The sequence below is a fragment of the Squalius cephalus genome (assembly GCF_949319135.1).
Source record: "Squalius cephalus genome assembly, chromosome: 3".
Classification (NCBI taxonomy): domain Eukaryota; kingdom Metazoa; phylum Chordata; class Actinopteri; order Cypriniformes; family Leuciscidae; genus Squalius; species Squalius cephalus.
In genome coordinates this window covers 24,489,617-24,515,751 of record NC_137124.1, presented here as the reverse complement: position 1 = coordinate 24,515,751, position 26,135 = coordinate 24,489,617, and the positions used below count along the sequence as shown (strand labels likewise).

Sequence of the window (26,135 nt, the reverse complement as noted above, 5' to 3'; positions counted from 1 at the left end):
AAGAGGCTTTTGCATCCGAGCTCTTCAAATAGTCTTCTGTGGGCTTATTATTTCTCCGTATATTCCTCTCCCCCTACTGGACTCACGAGGAACAACAGGGGCGTAAAACTGCCTGGGCCGTATCTACTGGCTCCAGGTCTGCAGCCTCCCCATATAGCCAATAGTAGCTGTAAATCACTTTCTGTATTCTCATTGGTAGTCCCTCCTGTGTCGTCACCACTCAATTTTTTCACATGCACGATGAGGTCGTGTCTGTCATCTTAAATCGCTAACTCTTGCTACAGATTGTGCGATTTCACCAATCCGATAAAAGGAGAATATGGAGGAGGAGAATATGGACGCCGTCATGGCTACTGAAAAGATGCCAACTTGGCAGGGGCGTATAGCCATGATTTTAGAAGTGAGGGGGACAGAAATGTCAGGTGTTGGCTAATAGGCTACCCGTTTTTATCTGACCTTTGTCTAATTTTTTATCTAATCTCTTGGATTTAATTCTGTAAAAAAATAAATCAAATACACTGCTGAACAATAACCATTAATTATTATTATATTATTATATTATCTATAATATGTTTTACTATCTTTTGAAAATGTTATGATTGGTTCGTAGCCTACTACCCTACACACTCTTGTGCATGAAGTCCTCATAGATTTTATACAACTTAAAAAAATGATCACAGAATAAGAAAATATAAAAAGTTTTGAAACATTACAGTTTAATAAAAAGTAGGCCTATCTTCTGCTTACCAAGGCTGCATTTATTTAATAAAAAAAATAGCCTTAATTATATAACAGTAGGCTAATATTGTGAAATAGTAGGCTATAACTATTTAAAATAGCTGTTTTCTATGTGAATATCTTGTAAAAGGTCATTTATTCTTGTGATCTAAGCTGAATTTTCCGCTTCATTAGGCTACTCCAGACTTCAGTTCAGAAATCATTCTAATATGCTGATTTGCTGCTCGAGAAACATTTGCAGTGAATGTGTAGTCGTAAATCGCTTTCGGTATGAACACCCCTTCAGGACAGAGGGTACAAATTGCGACTTTTGTACCAATACAGTGTATCATTAAATAGTTTATTATTATTATTATTATTATTATTATTATTATGCTATTAAATTAACTATTAACTATTTGTCATTAAAACAGGTCGCGTGCCCATCGCGACTATTCGTCCAACGTTGACCTCATAATATAAGAAAGAACGGTAAGCTTACAATGTCTCTTGAGAATAACCAAGGGTTAATTATTAACCCAGGTTAAAATGTAAACGGTGTGTTTCAGGGTTAAGAATCCAATTTGAAGTGTTTAAAACCAAAAGGTCAAACTTAAACATAAATCTTCATAAGCCTTTCTTTGAGTGTTTCCAGGGTGCGCGCACACACATCTCTGCTCGCTCCTTCTCGCTGGCGTCTCCTATTTCACTGCTCTACCAAATTCTTGGATCTGGAGGCTGCGCAGTCCTAGCTCAAGTCCCAGCATCAGAAAAGTGCGTGTGCAAGCAGAACCTATTCCACAGACCACGAAAGCAGGATGTGTCGCTGAGGAAAAGAAAGAAAATTTGCAGTGCAGTCGGAGAAACGTGGAGCTTGGAGAACACGTCGTAAAGTCCTGTTCGCCACCTTATTTTCAACAAAAGGACACCAAGGAACCGGACCAAAATGACGTGCTTTAAGTTTTTCAGCTGTAGGCATATTGTCCTTAAAGTTTTCCTCGTGCAGTTTCTTGCTTCCCTGCTAACTTTTGCTGCGCCCTCACCCATCATAAAGTTCCCAGGCGATGATACTTCTCACACGGACAAAGAAGTGGCCCTGGTGAGTGTACTTTTGCTTCACTGCAATAATTAAAGGAGTTAGAATTTCGTTAGCAGTAGCTGAAGTTTATTATTTGTTACGGACAGGCCTATACAATAATTTTCCTTAACAAAAGAAACAACTAAAAGATTTACAATTTAAATATGATATTAATTTTTTTTTTGTTTGTTTGTAATTTTCCCTTAGAACTTTACTAATATTTACACAATTGTATTATATGAAGTATTTGTGCGGTATTTAACTTTTAGCATTTTGTACTGTTGGAATATGTGGAAAATATAAAACACAAGAACATAGGTTGACATGGTAGTTGGAAAATGTGGTAAACAATTCCAGTTAAGTTGACTCTCTCTCTCTCTCTCTCTCTCTCTCTCTCTCTCTCTCTCTCTCTCTCTCTCTCTCTCTCTCTCTCCCATCTTTCATTGTACCCTCCTTCGACTTTTTCACAGCACTACTTAAATAAGTTCTATGGCTGCCCAAAAGACAGGTGTAATCTGATGGTGTTGAAGGACACACTGAAGAAGATGCAGAAGTTTTTTGCTTTACCAGAGACAGGGGATATTGATCAGAAGACAGTAGAGATCATGAAGAAACCACGATGTGGAGTTCCTGATGTGGCCAATTACAATTTCTTTCACAGGAAGCCCAAGTGGGGACAGAAAAACATTACTTACAGGTGTGTTTACTTCAGATAGTGCTGAGCAAATGCCCCCCACTGTTTGTCAGTCACTCTAACCCTTTAAAAAAAAAAAATCACAATTCTTTCAAGACCAGTTATTCAATGTGTATTCGCATGAGAGTCCGCGTGAGAGTGCTAACTAAAAAGATTGTAAAAAGAAACCATTTTTGCACAGTAAGGAATATTTTTTTGTGAGTCAGGAAGCAGTCAAAAATACAGAGAGCAAAATCAACATATCTTTCAAGAATGTTCCCAGCGGGACCTTTGTGGCTATGTTGGAGGTGGAACAACAAATCTAAATTTATTTGGTTATAAAGTTGTGCTGACTACAGGTAATGAGAGAAAAGTTTGGCCTTTGCTTGAATACTTGCTATCAATGAAGGAATTGGCAAGTAATCAGAAATAATACAAGTGGTCAACAGTTCATTGTAACAAAAAGAAGGACTGAGTTAGGATCTTGAGGATATTTACTGGCCTACATGTCCTGACAGTGTTTCTGTTTAACGAGTCATGACAACAACTATGTTGTTCTACCTGTAAAAAAAATGCTAGCCCTGTATGGAGATTTATGGAAGAAAGGGTTCAGATTTAGATTTTCTGTCAGCATCAGCTAATTTAACAGATATTTAGATTTAGTATTTTGAGCCTTTGTCACCATCTTTAGAGAAATTTATTTAGAGGCTGAGTTTAACTATAAGCAATAATTAATATTAAGCAACACAACTAATGTCAATAATAATTGTAATAAAAATTGCATCACAGACATTACATCATTGCTTAATGGTTTGCCGTTCTATACGTTATGTGAACCGTTACATACAACCTACTTGTAAACACTGTAATAAACTCTGACTCTGTTACAGTTGGTTCCCTTTCGAAAACGGTCTCTCGTATTGCGTAGCTATACGCTATGGGAAAACTCCTTTTCTCGAGATTATTGAAGCCTTTATTTTAAAACGCAGTGCAGCTGCACAGCGAGCACAGAGCAGAGCTGACTAGCGCGCTCATTGGCTGTGCTGCGGGAACTGCACGAACCTATGGCGAAGCGGGCGACGTGCGCAAACCAATCATGGTGCTTCACGCCTCGCACGTGCTGAAGCCTGCCAGAATGGGCGTGGCTTCTGGCTATATAAGCGGGCCATTTCGCCATAGGAATCAGATTTAATCTCCTTCAGCGAACTCTTCACTTCGCTGTTTTCTCCTGCTAAGAAGCCTTCGCCCTCGACGAGCCCCAGCAGCGGAACGAGCGATTACAGTGTGTTCGCCGCCACGACACGCTGTTAAAAGAGCAAATTTCAAAACACCTGCGTTGTTTCAAATGCTGCGTTCGGATTGTGCTTCATGCAGAGCCCCTCTGCATGACCAGCGCCAGATGTACACGTCAGGCTGACTAAATCATGGCACGCCCCCTACTGGGCCCGCCTGAGAACATCCACCTCTGCAACGCTCTCCACCATTGACAGGCTATTGGAAGGAGAATGGCCAGTTTGATTGGCTAGACATGCGTCCCCTGGAGCACTGGCTAAAGCCCCGAGTACCGGTTCATGCGTGGTGTTCAGGCCACTTGCACATCAAAGTGAACCACGGCTTTATCAGAGCTCTGGCTCCTTGGAAGGTAGCCGACTGGTACTAATCGGGCGTGAACATTGGAGTGGTCTCGAGGAGGAAGGTGATTTCAACAGACACCTCCAACCTAGGTTGGGGAGCCCTTCTCAAAGGCAGGCCCGTTTCCGGCCTCTGGTCGAGCCCGGAAAGGCGCTTACATATCAGCTGCCTCGAAATGAGAGCGTTTTTTCTGGCCTTAAAAGCCTTCCTCCCAAACCTGGCGGGGCACCACGTCTGGGTCCGGACGGACAATATGTCAGTGGTATCCTATATAAATCACCAGAGTGGTCTCAGGTCAAACAATCTGCACACCATGGCCAAATTCCTCCTCTTATGTGCACACACCAACCTGCACTCACTGAGAGCGGCACATGTGCAGGCATTCTGAACCAGGGTGCGGATATGCTATCCAGAGACAACGTCTCCCCGGGGGAATTGTCTCTTCACCCCCTGACGGTTCAGCTGATCTTGAGTATTTTCGGCAAGGCAGAGGTCGACCTCTTCGCCTCAGAAGGCAGAACTCCGTTCAGAGCTCAGGTCATTTCTCTATCAGCTCTACTCCCTTCGGAAGAAGATAGAGATGTGTCTCTACTCTGCCCTTTTAGGGCCCTTAGAGTCTGTTTAGAGCGCTCTGCCACATTCAGACAGTCAGAACAGCTCTTCATATGCTTCGGGGGCCGGTCACCAAGCAGAGACTATCACGATGGATAGTAGATGCTATATGGATAGCCTGCGCTTCTATGGGTCTTCCTTGCCCCATTGGCGTTAGAGCTCATTCCACGAGAGGCATAGCCTCATCTTGGGCCTGGTCCAGTGGTATACCAATTGAAGACATCTGTGCGGAGGCCGGCTGGTCCTCGTCGTCCACATTCGTAAGATTTTATAACTTAGAGGTTCCTGCTCTGCAGGCTCAAGTTCTTTCTGTATAAAGGCCTTGAGCCCAAGCCTTTTTATTACCCCCCTGTGGGGCCCGACATGTCCGGCCCCCATTGGATTTGACTTAAGCTCTACTATTAACCTCGGGCTTCGAGCCCTAGGTGATAGTTAAGGGCGAAGTGTTAAGCTGATAGCACAGCATTTTAAAATGGGTTCCCATAGAGTATAGCTATACGAGAGACCTTTCTCGAAAGGGAACATACTCGGTTACTAACGTAACCTCGGTTCCCTGAGAGTAAGGGAACAAATATTGTGTACCCTGCTGTGCTATTACGCTTGGTACAGGTGCTGTAGCTTCAGGCGATTTAAACCTGATTCCTATGGCGAAATGGCCATAGGTTCATGCAGTTCCCGCAGCACAGCCAATGAGCGTGCTAGTCTGCTCTGCTCTGTGTTCGCTGTGTAGCTGCACTGTGCTTTAAGGGTGCTTTTTAGGGCGACAGTGGTTCATGTAGGTTGTCTACAAACCGGAAGGTTGGTGGTTCAATCCCCGGTTCCACCTGACCAAGTGTCGAGGTGTCCATAAGCAAGACATCTAACCCCAGCTGCTCCCGACGAGCTGGATGGCGCCTTGCATGGCGGACACTGCCCTTGGTGTATGAATGAGTGTGTGAATATGAGGCTATATGTAAAGCGCTTTGGTGGCCATAGGTCTGTGAAAGCGCTATATTTACCATTTAAAATAAAGGCCTCAATATTCTCAAGAAAAGGAGTTTTCCCATAGCGTTTAGCTACGCAATACTCGTTCCCTTACTCTCAGGGAACCAAGGTTACGTTACGTTTTCAGTTTCAAAACTCTGGATATTCCCTTCAGTATGTCAGTGTTCAACATGTTGTGCTGTATTAAGGTCATGCCTAAATTTCACATCTCATGGTTTCCAGAGGTTTTATTTTATTTTATTTTATTTTTGTCCACTGGAATTTTTTTGGAAGAACATATATTTTCAGTGTTTCATCAGCTGAACAGACTGTATTTCTATCCCTTACAGCTTTCTTTTCATTCATGTAAAATTAAACAAGGCCTACTCTGACTAAGGTCCATAGCTGCACTATTTTGCAAGTTGCTGTAGTGTCCTTGTATATTGTGCCGTGGTTTGGCACTAGAAAATAGCATAATTTTAGTACTGAATATGTTTGAGATAATCGCCATGAACACAGTTAGCATTTGCTAGTTGCTTTGATAAGTGTGCACCTCCAAATAACATTAATTGTTTCATGAAGTTAATTTAAATATTCAACCTATGGCAAGAGTTCTGCCTTGTGCTCTTGTTGATTTTTTGATTTTATTTTATTTTTATGAAGGCTGCGTGGAAGATTCCTTATTGTCATTGTACAATTTAAATGGCTTTCTGTCAGTGCCAGTGTCTTTCAGGGTGGTCAGCATAACTGTGTTTCGCCCCATGCTGTTCTGGGACTATCGGAGCTTTGAAGACTCTCCTAATGATTTTTAGCCTTTTTATTTTTTTTATTTTTTTTGCACTTCCCAGATTTGTATGATGTTGCTCCATTTTTCTGTATGGACCATTTCAAGCTGCCTTGTAATGCCAGAACAGGTTTGGATTTGACAGTCCTGGTTTTGGTTTGAAGCGGAGCAAATTCGGCCTCTCTCCTTAAGAGAGAAAGCAGACCATGCTGCAAACCAGCGGGTGATCAATGTAACCAGCTTGATCGCTGTGTGTGAGTGATCTGTAATAGCTTGATGATTATTGGATTGAGCTGGCACTAATGGTTGGATCCTCAGCATCCTCATGTTTCTTTGTGATGAAGAAAGATATATCTATTTTATAATGGGGAAAAAAATAAGCATAGGAAACATTTCTCTCCGTGCATCCAAAGGTTTACCGCATATAATACTCAATTGAGTTTGACAATGCCATTGTGTACACGACAAAACTTCTGATAGTTTTTGTCTGGTCTTATAACCTGATGCATTCTTGAGCCACTCTGAGGACAAAAGGCAAATGCAGTACATGCAGACCTACTATAATAATAATATGATAATTAGTTCTGTAAATAAATAATTTCGAGATATTCAAATATTACATAAATGGGCAATGATAATTACATATAGATGATTAAATATATATGTATTTCTAGAAAATATGGAATAATCAATTGGGAGTATAGTTAAAAAAGAAGACTATATTGTTTTCTTCTTCTACAGGATCTTAGGGCACACCCCGGATCTGGACGAGGAAACAATTGATGATGCTTTCTATCGTGCATTTAAAGTCTGGAGTGATGTCACACCTCTGAACTTCACCAGGATCATGGATGGAGAAGCTGACATCATGATTAACTTTGGCCGAAATGGTATTCCAGAAAGCTTCTGTATAAAAGTTTCTAAACTACTGTGGTGGGAATTTTCTCCTTAATCACACAGGATTGAAAGCTCTTACATTTTTTAAATACTAAGTCACATACTAACCACAGTCACTCTGGAAAATCTTTAGTATAAAGCTTCTTAGAACGGAGATTGATTTACATTGTGGTCTTTGGAAATGCTGTCATGACTGCACAAGGCAATTACTAATAAAGACCAGCAGTATGAAAATCGTCACATTATAAATGTTTTCTGAGCAGGCTGTAAATGACAAATTGTGGACAAAATCTCAAGAAAATTAAACTTGAGACTCTTATTACTAACCCTGGTGTATTGGATTTAAACCGGTATCTGAGTTAAAGGGTTAGTTTACCCAAAATGGAAATTCTGTCATCATTTACTCACCCTCATGTCGTTCCAAACCCATAAGTATTTCTTTCATCTTCAAAAACAAGATTTCTGTCCCTCCACTGACACTGTTGTAAAACTAATTTTCTGAAGAGACACGATCGCTGTATTTGATGAACAGATTAAATGTAGTCTTTTTTAGTGGTGTGTGGGGAGGTGAACTAACCTTTTAAATGTGTTGCATTTTCTTTAGAACATGGTGATGGTTACCCATTTGATGGGAAGGATGGTCTGCTGGCTCATGCCTTCGCCCCTGGGCCTGGTATTGGAGGAGATTCTCACTTTGATGATGATGAGCTGTGGACATTAGGAGAAGGACAAGGTATCTCAATTGAAAGAAAATTACTGAATTTGTTCATCAAATGTCATAAGAATAATGAGCTCTTTCCTCTCTCTCCCTCTTGATGTAGTGGTAAAGGTGAAGTACGGTAATGCTGAGGGGGAGTTTTGTAAGTTTCCATTCTTGTTCATGGATAAAGAGTACACCAGCTGCACCTCTCAGGGTCGAGATGATGGGTTCCTTTGGTGCTCTACCACATACAACTTTGATGAAGATGGAAAGTATGGCTTCTGTCCTCATGAGCGTGAGTACCTTTTGTGCTAAGTTTTACGTTACAGTAAAATTTGAGACTGTTCCCATCGAAAGTGATGCAAAGTTCAGGCAGTTACTGCTCAGATATAATTTGGGGAAGAAATGACACATATCATGACTGTAATACTGTATGTTCCAATCACTGACTCCTTGAGTATTGTGTTCCTTCCTGTGTTGCAGTCTTGTTCACCTTGGGTGGAAATGCAGATGGAGCACCTTGTAAGTTCCCATTCACTTTCCAGGGAGATAAATATGATAGCTGCACCACCTCAGGCAGGGATGATGGGTACCGTTGGTGTGCCACCACTGAAGATTATGACCGTGACAAGTCTTATGGATTCTGTCCTGAGACAGGTCAGTCTATAAGTTTCGAAATCCTGAGCAATATTAATTTTCATTTCTTTGAAAAACAAAAATAAATCTAACTTACTCTACCGTTCAAAAGTTTGGGGGTCTGTATGTATTTTTTTGTTGTTGTTTTTTTTAAAGAAATTAATACTTTTCATCACAGAAATAAATAACATTTTATTGCATTAAAATACAATGGTTATGTTAAATTGCAATATTATTTCACAATGTTACTGTTTTTACTGTATGGATGGTCAAATAAATGCAAACTTGGTTCAAAAACATTTTTAAAAACTTACTGAACGGTAGTGTATGTTATGTCAGTAAAGTAGTTGACACTGTATACGTGTGAAGATTTATAGTTGCCCATGTCATATGTTCTAGTCAGGTTGTTTGTTTCTGTTCAATTAAATGTGGAATGTACAATTCAATTTCGTAATGGATACTCTTCCAAACAGCTTTACAAAGAATAGTGCCTTACAAACCTCACAGCAAGCAAGCCAAATGGGACAGTGGCAAGGAAAAACACTTATGTAAAACAACAGATGTTTAGATGTTGCTCAAGATGTTTCACCATTCATCCAAGTGGACACACAATAATATTGCAGAGACTTCAAATCAGCGATGTATCGGTTTATGTATTTGGTTTTTAAGGTCAGTCTCTTTAGTTTCCAGAAGACTAAAAGTTTCTCTTCTTATTACGGGATATTTTCCATTGTGTTACTGATCTGGCATAAGCAAGCCAGAACCACAGAAATCCTCATCTGGTTGTAATTCCCTGGGAATGCAGCCCTCTCTTCCTTTTTGTATATAAGTGTGTGCGCTGAATAAAAGAGTCAGAAAAACAAGTCCAGTGTGATGCAAGCCATCACTTTAAATTGGAGCTTTGGACCACAGTCCCATACTTTAGCTGAACTTTAACAAAACACAGCTCTGTTTATGCCATGAAACTGGTGTGACCTTCATTTTGAGTCTGTTAAGTCAGTGTGATTCAGACTGTTGAGTCTGTGTAATTGAGACGGACTCCTCCCTAATGCTTCTCTAAGCTCCAGTCCTGTAGTTTTTCTTTAGGTTCAAAAGCCATGATCTAATATGTGGGTTTACCACTAGTTGCAGCTTGTGTTATAGCTTGTGACATCATATTTGAAAAACAGATACATACTTAATGGCAATAGTTATATGCTTATTTTGCCCTGTCTTATTATCTCAGTTGTTGTTGTTCAGCAATGTTTTTATTTATTTATTTATTTAGTTAGTTAGTTAGTTAGTTCTAATCAAGAGCTGTCACAAACTCTGGCTCTTTTTAAATGTTTAGAATGCTTAAAATCAATTGTGAATCATACATTTTAAACCCTCCATATTTTGTATTTATTTTAATGACACAGCAATGTCAACAGTCGGAGGAAATTCAGAAGGTGCACCCTGTGTCTTCCCCTTTAAATTTCTGGGCAACACATACGACTCCTGCACCACGTCGGGACGCAGTGATGGGAAGATGTGGTGCGCCGTGACCAAAAGCTTTGATGACGACCGCAAGTGGGGTTTCTGTCCTGACCAAGGTGGCATTGAGATATTTTTTTGATCCTTGTGTGTCATTGTTTATATAATGTCTAGCTCGAAGGCACAAAGAAAAACGTAATTTTTTGCTCTCACACCCAGTCACTTCCTGCCTCTGTCTCTTTCTTTTCTATGGCTTACTGAGTCATGTTGTGATGCTATACTTTTTATGGCCAGATTAATAAATCTCTCTCTTTTTTTTCTCAGGCTACAGTCTATTCCTGGTGGCGGCCCATGAGTTTGGTCATGCCCTGGGTTTGGAGCACTCTGAGGACCCTGGAGCTCTCATGGCTCCTATCTACACATTCACCAAAACCTTAAGTTTGTCTAATGATGACGTTAAAGGCATCCAGGAGCTCTATGGTGAGTGGCAAGTGTTGAAGATGATAATCATATGATCAGCTGCAACTAATCATTTGTTTAATGTATTTTATTACTTGCATAATGTTCATAATACATTTTCTTCTGATTTTGTGATAGTTATAATCGAATTTGAAAGATTATCTTTGTCTTCTTTATTCATCTTAACACTTCTCTCTGTACAGGCGAGCCAACAGACAAACCATTGCCCCCTCACATCCCACCGGTCACGCCAATGGATGTATGTAATGAAAACATCATATTTGATGCCGTAGCCCAAATCAGAGGAGAGATCTTCTTCTTTAAGGACAGGTAATTAATTAAGTACACCCAATTCAAAGAGACTCTTGAATAGAATTTTCACATTAACCTAAACAGAAAATAACAAGGAAAGCACATTCAAAGACGAATCAAAGAGAACATCATGATTCACGGCAGCAAATACCAGGCACACAACTGTGGGTAGCAGTTATTTCATTTGAGCGTTTCATTTGGCAAGGAATGCTCAATTCATCTGTTTTCAGTGGTTTCAAAATCTTTCTACTTGCATGCACAGGAAATGGCCCCATGGCCATCTGGAGAAAACTTCATGACCCAGTTTATCTGCCTATTAAAAAAACTTCAGCATATCTTTTTATAATCATTATGGATAGGATAGTAATTTCTTTATAGTGGTTGGAATAACAGGATGACGATTTAAACAGGAGAATAATCATGCTGATGCTTTAGCCACATTGTTAGTTCAGAATTCAAACAAAGTAAGTGTGGTGGTGGTGGTGAGACTGGATAGAAAAGGGAAAGTCCACAGATCTGATCCCACATCCCAAAATCAAAATACCTCAGCACAAACGTTACCATATCATGGGTCCTACCATATCATCATATCCTAAAATTGCTGACTACTTTAATGTATTACATGATCATGACAGTTTCCATATTGCTGACTACAGACATGTGTACAGACTTTATTTTAATTGTTGTTCTTTAGGAGACTTAAAACTTGACAAGTATTTAACAGTATTTAAACAGCATTTACGTTTCTTGGGTTAACCCTTTTAATGTGTGTGTGCCTAAGAAACAACCTAAATAAATTCACACACATGTTAGTATTACATGCATTAAGTATCATTTACTGTTTGATTTGCTTTAAAGCTAATTTATAACTTTTCGATTCATTCTCTACACTTACTACTCAGATAATCAGAGGTAAGCATCATAAATTATAACATTTTGGAGGGGTGTCCAAAGCAAATATATGGAGAATATAAAGAGTGCTGTCAAAGATTTTCATTAACATGCTCATGGATCAGGACCTCTGGAACGAAAAAGAGCCACCCACTATCCTACGCACAACTCCAGTTTTAAAGCTGCCTGCTATGCATTCACAGAGATCACAGGACCACACACACATAGTATGGGTATGAGTGTATGTCTGTATAGAACTCAGTGGGCTCTTATTGCCTCTAAGCAAGATCCTGAAAAACAAATCCAAAGGATCCAGATCATGTTCATTCCATAAATCTAAATAAAGATAAAGATTTCATTTGATTATTATAATTCATTAAAGAACCCTTTATGTATCTTCTATGCATAAAACATGTATAAAATACAGTTATACACTATATATACAAATGAGTTTCCGTTATCTTTACAGTCCTATTTCTTTCTAAGGCAGTAATTGGAGATGAGGGAAAAATGTTATATTCTCAATATTTTTTCCTCATTTCACAATGTTTACATTTATTAATTTTACCAAAGGATTTTATCCAAAAGTATTTTGTTTATTTGTTTGTGTATTTATTTTAAATAAATAGTATCTAAATGAGTTTATTGTTATATTAATTATTATTTGAATTTTAAGTCTTCTGAATTTATAAAAATAAATGCTAAATGCTATTAAAAAAGTAAAAGTCTCATTCATAGTAAAATACACAATCCAATTATTGATATAGTATTGTATTTTGGGATTTCTGTTGGTTTCCGCCTATGGGAGTTCGGCCTAAAAGTCAATCTTCCCCAAATGTCTGAACCTCTCTCCATATTTTTGCTGATGAATATGTCTGTGCAAGCTAGGAGTCAAACAGTTCAGCAGTGGAAATGTCATTATCATAGAGTTATGATCAAATTTAGGGTAATTCTGTGAATCTGAGGATCCCTGGAGCTGAAAGTCTCACTTTACTGTGTGGGCAAGATGACTTGAGATCTCAGATATTCACCCAGCTGGATAAATGTGACATCTGTTTAAGCCATTCAACAAAGAAAGAGGGAGGAAAAGAGAGAAGAGAGTAAGGCCAGAGAGCGCACCCCCAAAAGGTTCACTAATGTTTTGTTTATTCAGCTGCACCAGAAAGTCTTTATTTTATCTAATCTTTGGCTCAGATTTATGAGCCACATCTGAGGCATTTGGTAAAATTAATTCTTTGTCTCATATTGTTTCGTTCATAGGACAGCTTTAAACAAGAGCTGAACTCAACTAGTGTTTTAACTACAAGAGTGTTCTGTTATAACATGTTTAATTGCATAGACAGAGAAGGGAGGGATGTTCAGAAGTTTTCGCAGCTGAAGAAGTGAAGCTTTGGGGCAAAATGTTAGATTACAGTTTAACTCTAGTTCTGTGATCTTAAAGTTGCACTATGGGCCTTATTTTAACGATCTAAGTGCATGGTCTAAAGTGCAAGGAGCAAGTTCACTTAGGATGTGTCCGAAATCCACTTTTGCTAGTTTAACGACGGGAAAAATGGTCGGCGTGCACGGCGCATGGTCTAAAAGGGTTGTCACTATTCTCTTAATGAGTGATGGGTGTGTTTTGGGCATAACGTGAAATAAACCAACCAGAGTCTCATCTCCCATCCCCTTTAAAAGCCAGTTGCGCTTGCGCCATGGCAGATTGCTTTTTTCAAGCGGGAAAACTGAACGCGTCTCCAGAGCGCAAACGGATCTGCTCGTGCACGAGGTTAAAGCGTGCAAGCAGACCATCTACGGGACAAGCCGGATTCCATCATATCTCTATGTACACAATATTAATCTTTTACATTGTAATCTTTTTATTTTTAATATTTGGCATGTTTGTGTGCTGCTGTGCGTCCCTGTGTGTGTAATAAGCAGAGTGGACGCGCGTTGTGGACCCCGCACATTACTAACGCGCTCTTTAAAAATTTTGCAGTCTTTTTCAGTTGCCTCAAAATAGCAGCGCGCCAATAATGCACCTGAACATAACTCGTTTTCAGACCAGCACGCCCATGGGCGCACAAATGGCCGCACAAATGGGCGCAAATGCATTTGCTATTTAAACAACAGGACGTGAAAAAGTAACTGTGTCGGACTGAAACTAGCAAAAAAACTGTTGCGTCGCGCTCGGTGCTGCATTGTGGCGGGTGTATGATAGGGCCCTATGTGCAATTCAAACAATGAGTCCCAAACGTGTTTTTGTCTTACCCTGATTCACTATGGTAAGCCCGTTATAAGTATATATTTTAGACAAAGCGGGATGATTGTGTCATCTGTGCGTGTCTCGTCATATCCGTAAATAGAGAAAGGTTGCTCCGGCTACTCTGACGCATATGGGAGTGGCATAGGTTAGTTGTCACGACGAGCGAGAAAGGTTGACAGGGAACTGCTCTGGAACCCACGGGGAATCACCTGTCTTAAAAAAGGCAAACAGAGGAGAGTCTGTTGGCAAAAGAGAATGCGACAGAGCTCGTAATAAAATGAGAATCAACATTGGCATTGGCTTTTCGGAGATGACGAGAACTGAGGGATTTGTTATGTAAAAGCGACACAAGTGAGGAAGGTATTTTATCGAACAGATAAATTGCCATATGTAGGTCTCTAACAGAATTCATTGTAAAGCATTATCTATTGGGAAGGGTCATTTCATTATGGTTCTTACAGAGCTCTGCTGGAATTTATTTTCAAGGAAGTACCATTTCAATTAATGAGTATATCTACTGTAATGTCTTCAGCTAGTCAGCTTGAGATCCTTTACATCCAAACTTTTCTTTAGATTTTAAACATAATAGTGAATTAAACCTAATAGTTATGAGCTGTAGGATCGCTATTTTCATTTGCACAGTCACGCAGAGCTGAAGCACAACCAAAACAAAAGTTACATAAGTTTAACATACTGTAAAATAATTGCTGCCAGACAGCTGTGTGCTTCTCATAGAAGCTGCACTTCACTCTATTGAGCTGTAGTCTCTGAGTTCTCTGTCTTCTCCTCTGGGGCTGAAATGTTTTGGCCTTTTGAAAAATAGGTCAGTGGAAAGAGTTCAGGGTTGGTTGGTATTGTTTTTGTGGTTTATTCTGGGGCAGCAGGAAAGTTTGGACATGTCCAACTGCCTCTTAACTCTTCAAACATAATAGGAAACATCTGCTCAGTGAATCACCTCATTGTAGCTAGAGTGTGGCACAGGCTCTTCTTTCCATCTTACTTGCTTATCTCGTTCTCATTTATTCTCCCTTCTCTCCCTCATTTTCTCTTTTTCTTTTTACCTTTTTTTTTATGTGCACAAATATAGTGTTGCCATTTTCTTTTTCTTTCTCTTCTTTGTCTAACTCTAAACTCTCCTGTTACAGATTCCTCTTCAGGTCGGCTGATGTCAGAAGGAAGCCGACAGGCCCCATGCTGGTGGCTACATTCTGGAGTGAACTTCCAGAGAAGATTGATGCAGCTTATGAGAATCCTCTGGAGGAGAAGACTGTCTTCTTTGCAGGTAATGCAGAATATGCACACTTGTTTCCTAAAGGCAGAATAAAAGAACCAGGTGACACATACAGTCATGTGACTTTAAGACTCATCCGCTATATTTATGACTACCAGCAGGGCAAATTAATGGTGGTGAATACTGGACTACTCTAAGTGGGGCATAGATAGACATTTACGAGGAGCCACTCTAGATAGAGCTAGGACAAAGGTGACATGGACTTTCTCACTCTCGTCTGTGATCCGAAGGTAGGCCACGGAACCATATACCCTCTCCGAAGCGCCACAAAAGACACGTAACTCCCGAACAGTAGAAGGAGTGTCAGCACTGCCAGGCACATAAGAGGGAATTGTAGTCTGGTGATACTGGAAAGCTCTGCAACCCACATGGACCATTTCTCACGCAGATGTAGGTGTTTGATAGGGTCATCCCAGTTAAGGTTGTGTTTCCAGAGATCCTGGATAAGAGTCTTAGCCCTCATGGTGAATGGGATTATAAAACCCATAAGGGGTCGAATTGGCTTGCCAAAGTCTTGTACAGATTCCTCATGGTGGGCTGAACAGGCACTGCTATGCGGTTCTTATACCCAAGGGTGTCATCGAGGCAATTCCATTGTAGGCCGAGAGTAGGTTCTTGCATGGCAGTGCTATTCTGAGACAACCAGCACTCGCTACTAGTTGATCTGGCTTCCGATGGAAGGTGTCTGAGAACTGATGGTATATTGCACACGCATTGTCTGATCTCGAAGCCTCCCTTTAGCAAAGACTGATGCAACCCATTTATTATCGCTCTGGCCTCACCTTGGTCGGGAGTACTGTGAAGACAGTTGTCGACGTAGAATGAGTTCTCCACAATGTCAGCTAAGCCAGCCATGGTGTCTTGGTGTTCCTTGGCATGAAACCGAAGGGCATAAATGGTGCAGCACGGGCTGCAGGTCGTACCAAAGGGAAGTACCTGCCACTCGTAGAGGTCTGGGTGAGCTTCCCTATCCATGTTCATCCAGATGAATCGCAGCACCGACTTGTCACCGGGTAACAAATGTACTTGGTGGAATATAACTTTTATGTCGCCACTCACTGCAACTCTATGTTGTCTGAACCTCAGTATGACACCTAGCAAAGATGGTCCCAGTGTTAGCCCCGGAAGGAGTTGTTAATTTAAGTTTTGCCCATGGTACTGGAAGGAACAGTTGAAGACTATTCGGTCCTTCCCATTATGATGCACCATGTGGTGAATGAACCAAGACTCTGTGGACTTGTCTTCCTCCTCTGGTGTTATATTGGCAATGTAGCCTTCAGATTCAAGCTTTCGAATTTCAGAGCAATAGGTTTGAGCTTGCTCAGGATTCTTGGCCAGTTTCCTTTTAATGTTTCTGAGACTGGGGAGCACAGCCTTTTTGCCTGCATAGAGCAAGGAGATAGGAGTACGCCTTTGTAGCGGGGTAGCATATCGTTGGACACCATTTACTTCTACTCTGACCGTAGCAGACTGCAAGAGGTTATAGGATTGTTGGTATTGCTTTGATCTTGTGATCAGCTTTTCATTGTATGGCAAGGTATCAATTTGCCACAAGCGCTGCACATGTTGATACAGCTCGTCACATGTTGGGGCTGTCATAATATGCAGGCATTGTTGCTGGCCTTTAGGGGGCTGAATCGGACACATTGGGCATTGCAATACCCAACCGAGCTTGGTACATATGGCAACGGGGCCACCTTCAGCTCCTCTACGCACTGGCTGTATAGGAGTCAGGAGATGTGGCACATCAGACCCTATGAGGAGTAAGGTTTTGACTTTGTCTACAGGCTGTTAGGATAGAACTTTCAGGTGGCGATATGCTTTCTGGAGTGCTGCCACTGGGGGCAGTAAAAGCATTACAAATGACATACCTCTCTCTGGGTTTGGGGATGGGAGAAACCTCCAAGGTTACTGGACCCTTCAAGTTTGGTATGACCTTGTTGGATTGTCTGTAAAGAAGAACCTCTGGAGCTCCATTCAGCCCAAGCTGTTGTATTATTGCAGGATAGACGATGGTTCTTTCAGAGCCGTCATCTTGAACAGCATGGGCTTCCATTGTTTGGCCACCACTGTGCAAGAGGACTTTGACAACCTCAAGCATAACTTTCTGTGAGCGTTTGGGTCTGTCAAGATAGATTTGTGTGGATGGCAAACTCATCATAAGCACCACTCTTGAAGTATCGTTGACAGAGTCATGTAGGACAGTAAGGTGCAGTTCTTTGCAGACTTTATAGGGTCACTTTCGATTTCGACACACATTTCCAACAACGTTTACACTCTGTGATCCAGGTGACGATCTGGGTGGTGGTCAACCTCTTGAATTTATCACAGGAGTTAAGAAAGTGATCTTGGTTATTGCAATGTGGACAGTAGGGCTTTGGCTTGGACATGGCTTTAGCCTGGGCCAGTTCAGAGGGCTTGGCAGCTTTCTCAGATGTCAGAAGTACAGGTGTTGAGCGCTCTCGATGATATGGAGTGCCTTTACTCTTTACATATGACTTTGTTGTGTCAAACTGAAACATGGCAGCAGCTCAGCTCGAGATGCGCTTTGCTTGTGACTTTGTTTGTAACCAAGCTGCTAAGTCGGGGAGAGTGTAGGTTCTGTCTGTACCAGTTTGAAGGATACCATGGCCATCTCGGTAAGCGGGTGGCATCTTTCGCAGAAGACAGTCCACATAAGCTCATATCCGTACTATCCCTCCAGTGTCCTCAGCATGCCCACCAGGGATTGCAAAGATAAGGCGAATGAATCAAAGGCACTGGTATCACCCATTCTGAGCGGTGGAGCACCCATGATAGCACCTAATTCTGATTGCACAAGCTGCCTGGGCTGGCCATACTTCTCCTGCAACGCTTGCAAGGCTGCGGTGTATGGTTGTGGGTGGTGTATATATGCCTTAGCCAACTGCTGAGCACTAGCAAACTGCAGGTGGCTCAGTAACACTTGGCATTTGTACTGCTCACTGATGTGAGTATGGTGACTATGGGGATTGTCTAAGGCCAATTTCAACAAAGCAAATGCTGGCATGATGGAACTGTGATGGTGGCCCATTTGTGTCTGGTGATGCTTAAGTGCTCTGGATCAGTCAAACTTGTGTCTTGGCTGAGCAGGGAACTCACCAGCTTGCCACTTCTAGATCAGTTTCTGCCTTTTCCAGCTTGCGCCGTTGTTCTAACTAGTTAGATAAGGCCTCCTTTGCCATGAGAGCCTCTTCCTGATAACTTTGAGCCTCTTTAGCTTGGGTTTGTAGTCTCTGGTACTCTATTTCTGCTAGCGTGTCCTCCTCCATTTGTTGAAGTAGATCGTCGTACTGCAGCTGTTTTATTTTCTCCTCCACTATGGCTGCCTAGCTGCTTGTGAGTGCAGATGTAGCTTGCAGAGATAATGGAATGACAACTGGATCTGGAACGAGAGCTGGCTTTACTATGGGACATTTTGCTCTTATGTTGGCTGTGAAAGCAAGAAGCGGTTGGAGGAGGGTCCACAGAAGGTATGTAGCCAACCTCATAGTCACCCAGATGGGAAGGCAGTTTACTCTGTCTCTTGGGTCTATCCATTGTCTCTGATGCATCGCTAACTGCTGTGTCCATACTGTTTACTGTTGCCACATCCGGCTCGAAGGATCAAATTGTTGCGCAGTAGCACCTCTAGCAACCTTTGTTAATTTACAGTTCTGCAGGCGGACAATTATGGACAGTGATTCCGGTAAGAGTAGCAGGCATGGGAGAAGTATATCCTCTTCAAACTTCTCTTTAATAGCACTTGTCAGGCAGTAAGTGACATCCATTTACAATATCAGGATGGTAGGGAAAGTTATGTGATGTTATCAAGTTGTGTTGTGGTCTGTAGAATATATAAATAAAGGAATACTGTATGAATACAATATATTTGTACACAAATAAGTATCAATAACTGACTAAAAAGTAATCACAAATGAATACTCAACTGTAAGATAACAAATTAACATTATATGAAAAGATAAACTCTGGTTTATCAACTGGTTTCACAGACGGGGCTTAGATAAAGCCAGGATTAGGCCATAGTACAACTGGGGTATGTAAGTAGCTTTTATAAACCTGCCTTAAAAAAAAAAAAAACATTACTGGTGTGCATCTTGAGACAAAACAATGGCAATGACATATTTTAAAGTGGTCATCGGATGCCCATTTTCCACAAGTTAGTATGATTCTTTAGGGTGTTCATGTAAAGTTTGTAATAAACTTTGGTTAAAATTCCTCAATGGTTGTGTAAAACAACACCCTTTTTACCTCCTCAAAAACAGCTTTGTTCACAGTGACCTGTTTTGGTGCATGTCTCTTTAGAAATATGCTAATAAGGGTTGTGGGCGGAGCATGAGCATTATGACATAGGGCTGTCACTTTTGTGAAAAAATCCTGTTCGATTTTTGAGACATAAGTGTTTATTGAATCGATTGTTAAATCGATTTTCCATGTCTAAAGACGTTTCCATTTTAAACGCCAAATATGGGCAAATCCACGGACAACTAACAGGCATTAGGAAGAATGTAAAGAGGGCGCTTGAGACGCACACAAGTCAGCAATATTCCTGTTGATTTATTGGCGTGAAGTTTCATGCACAATGACAAACAGGAGTGCAACATTCTTGAAAAACAATAAGCAGAGTGGACTGCCATAACATCAATGAAAAACATTACTGCAGTCTTCAACATGGCTGTGTTTACAGTTAGAAATGTCAAACAAATTTTGCCTACGTAGGCGATTGTTGACCGTAGCCCGAATCTGTATCTGTATGCATGACGAGACTGTCTGAATACCGGCAGAATTCACATTTTTGTAGCAAAAAGAGAAACATTATGCAGAAGTATAATTTGCTGTTATGTGTGTTTGTCAGAGTTGCTGTGTGACGCGCGTTCGCTGCGGGCGTATCGTGACGAGCTGGACGCGCTCCGAGAAAAGACCTTTAAAATCGATTCCCTATTTTTGTTTTCGAAACTTGTGTTGGTTGGTCCGATCGATTGTGCAATCGATTTTCGAACGTAAAGTGACAGCCCTATGACATCATAGTGCTCAGAAAATCCAAACGGCCTGATTATTGAGTGTTTAGACTTTTTGAGGATTAAAAAAAAGGAGTGAATGGATTTTTTTCATTGCATGGTGGTTGTGTCCACACACTGCAAAGACACATTTATATGCAAACACCATATAAAAGTGAATTTTGCATCCGATGACCCCTTTAAGATATGTCAGTAAAAGTTGATTTCAGTTAAGACAGTTCAAACATGCATTTTAGTCTGTGACTAGGTTTAAGCCTTGTCTGTGAAACCGGGGGTAAAAGTATGTACTCTTTTTGTGAAGAAAAAAAGTACATATTTTTGAGTGTGTAGCAGAAGAGTCATAAAATGGCATCTTTAACAGATGCTCTCTGTCACATAGTTACAAGCATCCTTTCACCGTAAACTGGCCTGTCAACCATCTTGTCACAGTTAAAATCCTCCACATTTCATTTAATTTCCTACTGTATCAGAGAGAAATGCAGTAGCATGTTGATCTGTCAGTCACGGGTCTTTCATGCGGAGACTCTCCTCATAACTATGCATTTAAAAGTTAATGGCCAAACAGATCTTTATAAAAGTTCACATTGTTGTTGCAGATGAAATGTAACACGGATAACATTAAAGAAATATTTTTTATCAGTTAAATTGTTGAGTATCAGTCAATCAGACGCCTTTATCTAAACCTCTCTACTTAACTGTCGGTCGCGCACATCTGCCATGTTTTGTAGTTTTTTTAACACTTTTTACTTATGTTTGTAGTTCTGAACTGAATCGTCCTCCAAAGCACAATGGGTTGTGGGCAGTATTAGCCATAATAGTGTGCACAGATTCACACTCTGAAAATCTACCGAAAACAGTAGGCCATCCGGGGACTTCTGACATACTCTTTTCAACATACTATGCTTTGGGACACACTCATTTTAATCTCACATACTATTTAGGCTGGATAGTATGGACATTTGGACACAGGGATGGAAAGATTAATGTGAAACCAAACTAAAAACAGACTTGACATATCCACCTAAGGACGCTCTAACAGAGCATGTATAATAATGCATATTAGTGCTCCCAAATTGTAAAGCGTTACTACCTTAACATTAGAATTTGTAGCTCTGTAATTTAGCTCTGAACTGCTTGCACAAACTTCCCAACCTGGCACACAACTAAGTTTTGAGCTTCCTGATGATATCTTTCAAGACCTGATGTCCTTTGCGATGTTATTGTTGTGTTATACAACTCTGAAAGATGTTTAAAATTAACTTTGAATATTATCACTTGATACTATTAAGATTATAATAATGCAAGTTAATGTGACCTTAACTTAGTTTATAAGCTAAAAAAAAGAAATAAAAAGCTTACTGTTCCTCTTGTCTAGTCGGTTAGCCATGCATGTCATTACTAGTGTTATAAAAACATAAAATTGTATTGGTTTAAACCAAAAAAACATGTGTATACACATCTGAATAAATGTATTAAAAAGCAGTTTAATACATTTATTCAGCAAGGATGCATTAAATTGATCAAAAGTGACACATTCATAATGTTACCAAAAAGTTTATTTCAAATAAATGCTATTCTTTTGAACTTTTTCTTAATTAAAGAATCCTTAAAAATGCTTCATGGTTACGACAAAAATACATCACAACTGTTTTCAACATTGTTAATAATTTAAAATGTTTCTTGAGCATATTAAAATGATTTCTGAAGGATCATGTGACATTGAAGACTGGAGTAATGATGCTGAAAAATTCTGACTTGACATCAAAATAATTGATAACATTTTAAAATATATTAAAATAGAAAAGTTATTTCAAATTGTAATACTATTTCACAATATACAATTTTTCACTGTATTTTTGATAAAAAAAAGTAAAAAAAATAAATAAATTGGTGAAAACATATGGTACATGTGCGTTTTTCATTATTTGTGTGTCCTCCAAAATTTGTATTAAAAATATTTTAATTGTTTTTCTAGATGATGAGATGTGGGTATATTCTGCCAGTACTCTGGAGAGAGACTATCCCAAGAAGATCTCCAGCATGGGTCTTCCTTCAGATTTGCATAGAATTGATGCTGCCTACTCGTTCCACAAGAGCAAGAAGACTTACTTATTTGCTGGCAACAAGTTCTGGAGGTAATCCTTTTTTAAATGTTTCTCAACATATGTGGGCTTAATAAAGTATGTGTTCATTGTGATTAATGACCAAAATACACTTTAAGATTCTTTAAGATATAGGTTCTTTAAGAACCTATAATAGATGCAGGGAGTTTTTTCCCCTAAGTTCTACAAATTATTGGAGAAAAAAGCAGACTTTGGAATAATTTTCCAAAGTTTCAGTGAATATTCCTCATATCAAAGTTCTTGTGAAGCCTTTGTTTCCCCACTAAAGTATAGTCAAATGATACTTGACATAATAAGGATAAGGTTATATACAGGGCTTGACACCAGTCCTGTGCATAATTTTACTCATTCCTGCAGATTTTGCTCTCCCACCCAAAGTGTGCACGCATAAAGCCGCCTTTCAGTACTAAATTGAGTTCTTTTTCACTGCTTATTGTACTTTAACAGTCAAATACACACAAAATAATATCAAAATGCCAGTCTTGGCGAGTATTCACGTAAACACAGTCAGTTATGTTTTAAGTGAACGTAAACCGTTGAGAAAGAAAATGCATGTGTAACAGTATAATGGATCCATGCGTCAGTTCTTAAACTGCTGCCAAATGTCCAGTGAAAATGGCTAGTAACTTTGGAAAACCACTAGCTACAGTGACTGGTGAGCAAAAAAGTTAATGTCAAGCCCTGGCAGTATATGTAATGTGTATCTTTGTTCTTATTTTTTAATAACAGATAATGACAAAGATTTTTATCTTCGCCACTTTGGCCTAAATGTCTTCCATTATTTTATTTTTTTTATATATTGTTACCTTAAGGCTTTGTTTTTAAAATAGGGAAATCAGTTTGGCAGTCACTTGCAAAATAGTAAAACCAACATGAAAAAGAATCGTGATATAATCATGAATCGTGATTTTCCTGGGGGAAAAATTGTGATATATTTTTGCCATATCGCTCACACCTAATGTAGATGCTCTCTTTTTTCCATGACTTCTCAGGTACAATGAAGCCAAGAAAAAGATGGATCCAGGCTTCCCTAAACTTATTGCGGATTCTTGGAGTGCTGTTCCCGATGACATAGATGCCGCCCTCAGCCTTGTTAGTGATGGTAAGAGATTAAAAATTGCTTGGTTTCAGATCCAGCTTTGTCTGTGGTATTCCTCAGAGAAGTCAAATGTAACCTCTAACCTGAATTAACCTTTCATCTCAATCATTTCTGCTCTCCCATTCTGATAGCCCTCACATATACATCTGATTTGTTTTCATACCCTTGTGCAGTGTAGTCAGTGTGCATGTGTGTGGAGCCTGGTGGAGAATTCTTGGCAGTTAACTCCAACCCAATTACTGCTGGCATTAGGCCTTCCACAACAACAAAAAAACCCAGCTATATGGTTGCCCCCTGCTCAAGATTATGAGTTTTTCCAGTAACAGCCACTGTCTGAAAAGCACATACAAACTCTAAATGAGAGAAAATCTTAAAAAAGAGAGGGGTAAAGGATTTATAACGGTTTTACGCAAGGTGCTCTGGTTTCATTTAGATTTACTGGAATTTACTTAACATACATGCTTTTTCAACCACCCAACTCTTTCCTCCGCTGTCACTAACACACATTTACACTCATACAGGTATACACAGAAACACATGTACACACTTCATAAAGCTGGCCTGTGTGGTGTCTGAAAGGTTCCTCTGTGTGTGTGTGTTTGTAATTAGGCTGTTTGGAGCTGAGTTAAGCAAAAACAACTTCTCTAGGTTGTGAATTAGACCACACACTCCAACATTTTACAGATAAACGGATCACTTGCATAGAGCTATTGGTTAACCAAGCTGTATTAAATAGACACAATTTAATTTACATCAGTTATAATGTCTTATGCTTTTTTATCACTAAGTCACTAAGAATTTCCATTTTTTAAGAAATTAATACTTTTATTCAGCAAGGACACATTAAAGTGGTCAAAAGTGACTAAAGTCTTTTATGTTGTAAAAAAAAAAAAAAAAAAAAAAAAAAATCTAAAGGCTAAATCTATTTCAGATAAATGCCTTTGACCTTTTTAGTCATCAACAAATCCTGAACAAATAATGTATCATAGCTTCCACAAAAATATTAAGCAGCAGTAAATCAGAATATTAGAATGATTTCCAAATGATCATGTGATACTGAAGACTGGATAATATGCTGCTGAAAATTCAGCTTTGCACCCACAGGAATTAATTAAAATTTTAAATTATATTAAAATAGAAACAGTTATTTTAACTTGTAGTATTTTACAATATTACAGTTTTACTGTATTTTTGATCAAATAAATGCAGCCTTGATGAGCATAAGACAGATCTTTTAAAAATATTACAAGCCCCAAACCTTTGAACGGTTTGTTTGTTTGTTTGTTTGTTTATTGTAGAGAAATTAGTAAATTTGCATTTAACTTTAACTGTTCATTTTTCTTTTGACATTTACACTTATTAAATGTTTTCAGGTCACAGCTACTTCTTCAAAGACTCCCACTATCTCAAAATGGATGACAGCACTCTGAAAATTGTCAAAGTTGGGGAGGTCAAAAAGGACTGGCTACGCTGCTGAACTGATGCACAACATTCAGCCCCTGGCACTCTGGGATGACCTTCATCACTAGATAAACAAGGCCAGCGTTATCGTGCCAAACGACAGCACTCAAATTGACCATTCTGCCCCTCTTGGTTAGTCCGAGCCTCTTTGATTATAACCCATCCTTAGCTAACCAGAGAGGCCTGGTAAGCTTCACTGCCTGGACCATTTCTGCATGCCAGACATAGGAAAACAAGACCGCAATTTTTGCTGTTTTGTCATAACGTGTGATATTTCTTGTCTATTTTTAATAATGAAAGGGTTTAATGCAGCTCCTACCCCTTAATATAACCTACATGTATATCATCAGAGGACTTCTAACATTTCCCATTTACATGTAAATGTGGCAGTGGTGTCAGTTAGATGTACCTCCTTTTTTTTTTATAAAAAAATTGCACAAAATAAATCCATCCAGGCAGTATGTAAAAAGCACAAATGTAATATTTTGCTAGTACTGATATGCAAAGATTAAGGACTTAATTCATGTTTTATTTTGTAGTAAATACTATCCAATAAAGAAATCCTGCTTTACACATTTTAGGACACATTTTATACATGATAATTGTGTACAAACACAGAGACCAAACAACTGTCAAAGCACATCATTTTTTTGTTAGTCTTGTTTTGGGGTTTTTTGTCTCATGGTACAGGGAGATTCACGGCACGGGTTGCCTGAAGACTGTATAGGGTTTGTTGCATGATGGACTCATGTCAAGCGAGTATTATGAGAATACAGATTAATAATCATTTGTACTCTTTTATTATAATTTTTTTGTTGTAGTTTTTGAATTGACGTATGCAATCTGTTTATATTTGTAATGGTTTATTTTTTATTATTTTCTATATGCTTTGTGCACTTTGTCACTGTCTCAAAATAAATATGAATTATCCTTTAAATGGAATTTATCATTCAACTTTTAGATTTTAACATTAGTTTTTGGAAAGCATTTTACTGCATCCTAGTGATTATGCTTTTGATTTTCAAATCAGAAAACAATAGCTATGTTTCACACATTAGTACTCCTATTTTA

The 26,135-nt window shown here is 39.5% G+C and overlaps 1 protein-coding gene across 1 annotated transcript; it reads left to right on the top strand.

Annotated features, from left to right (window-relative positions):
* Positions 1-1,428: 1,428 nt before the first annotated feature.
* On the top strand, positions 1,429-26,001 carry mmp2 (matrix metallopeptidase 2). Its single transcript, XM_079865354.1, has 13 exons — positions 1,429-1,816; positions 2,266-2,492; positions 7,201-7,349; positions 7,961-8,089; positions 8,178-8,351; positions 8,540-8,713; positions 10,093-10,266; positions 10,472-10,627; positions 10,810-10,936; positions 15,200-15,336; positions 22,357-22,516; positions 23,497-23,606; positions 24,977-26,001. Exons 1-13 carry the CDS (start codon positions 1,664-1,666, stop codon positions 25,078-25,080), a joined length of 1,974 nt encoding a protein of 657 aa, XP_079721480.1. The 5' UTR covers positions 1,429-1,663; the 3' UTR covers positions 25,081-26,001.
* Positions 26,002-26,135: the final 134 nt, after the last annotated feature.

What these genes read in the sequence shown, in the direction of transcription:
- mmp2 (XM_079865354.1), top strand. Translation starts at nt 1,664, where the DNA reads ATGACGTGCTTTAAGTTTTTCAGCTGTAGGCATATTGTCCTTAAAGTT. An exon ending in AGGCATCCAGGAGCTCTATG is followed by an intron (nt 10,628 to 10,809) that starts GTGAGTGGCAAG and finishes CTCTCTGTACAG; the next exon opens with GCGAGCCAACAGACAAACCA. An exon ending in ATCTTCTTCTTTAAGGACAG is followed by an intron (nt 10,937 to 15,199) that starts GTAATTAATTAA and finishes CTCCTGTTACAG; the next exon opens with ATTCCTCTTCAGGTCGGCTG.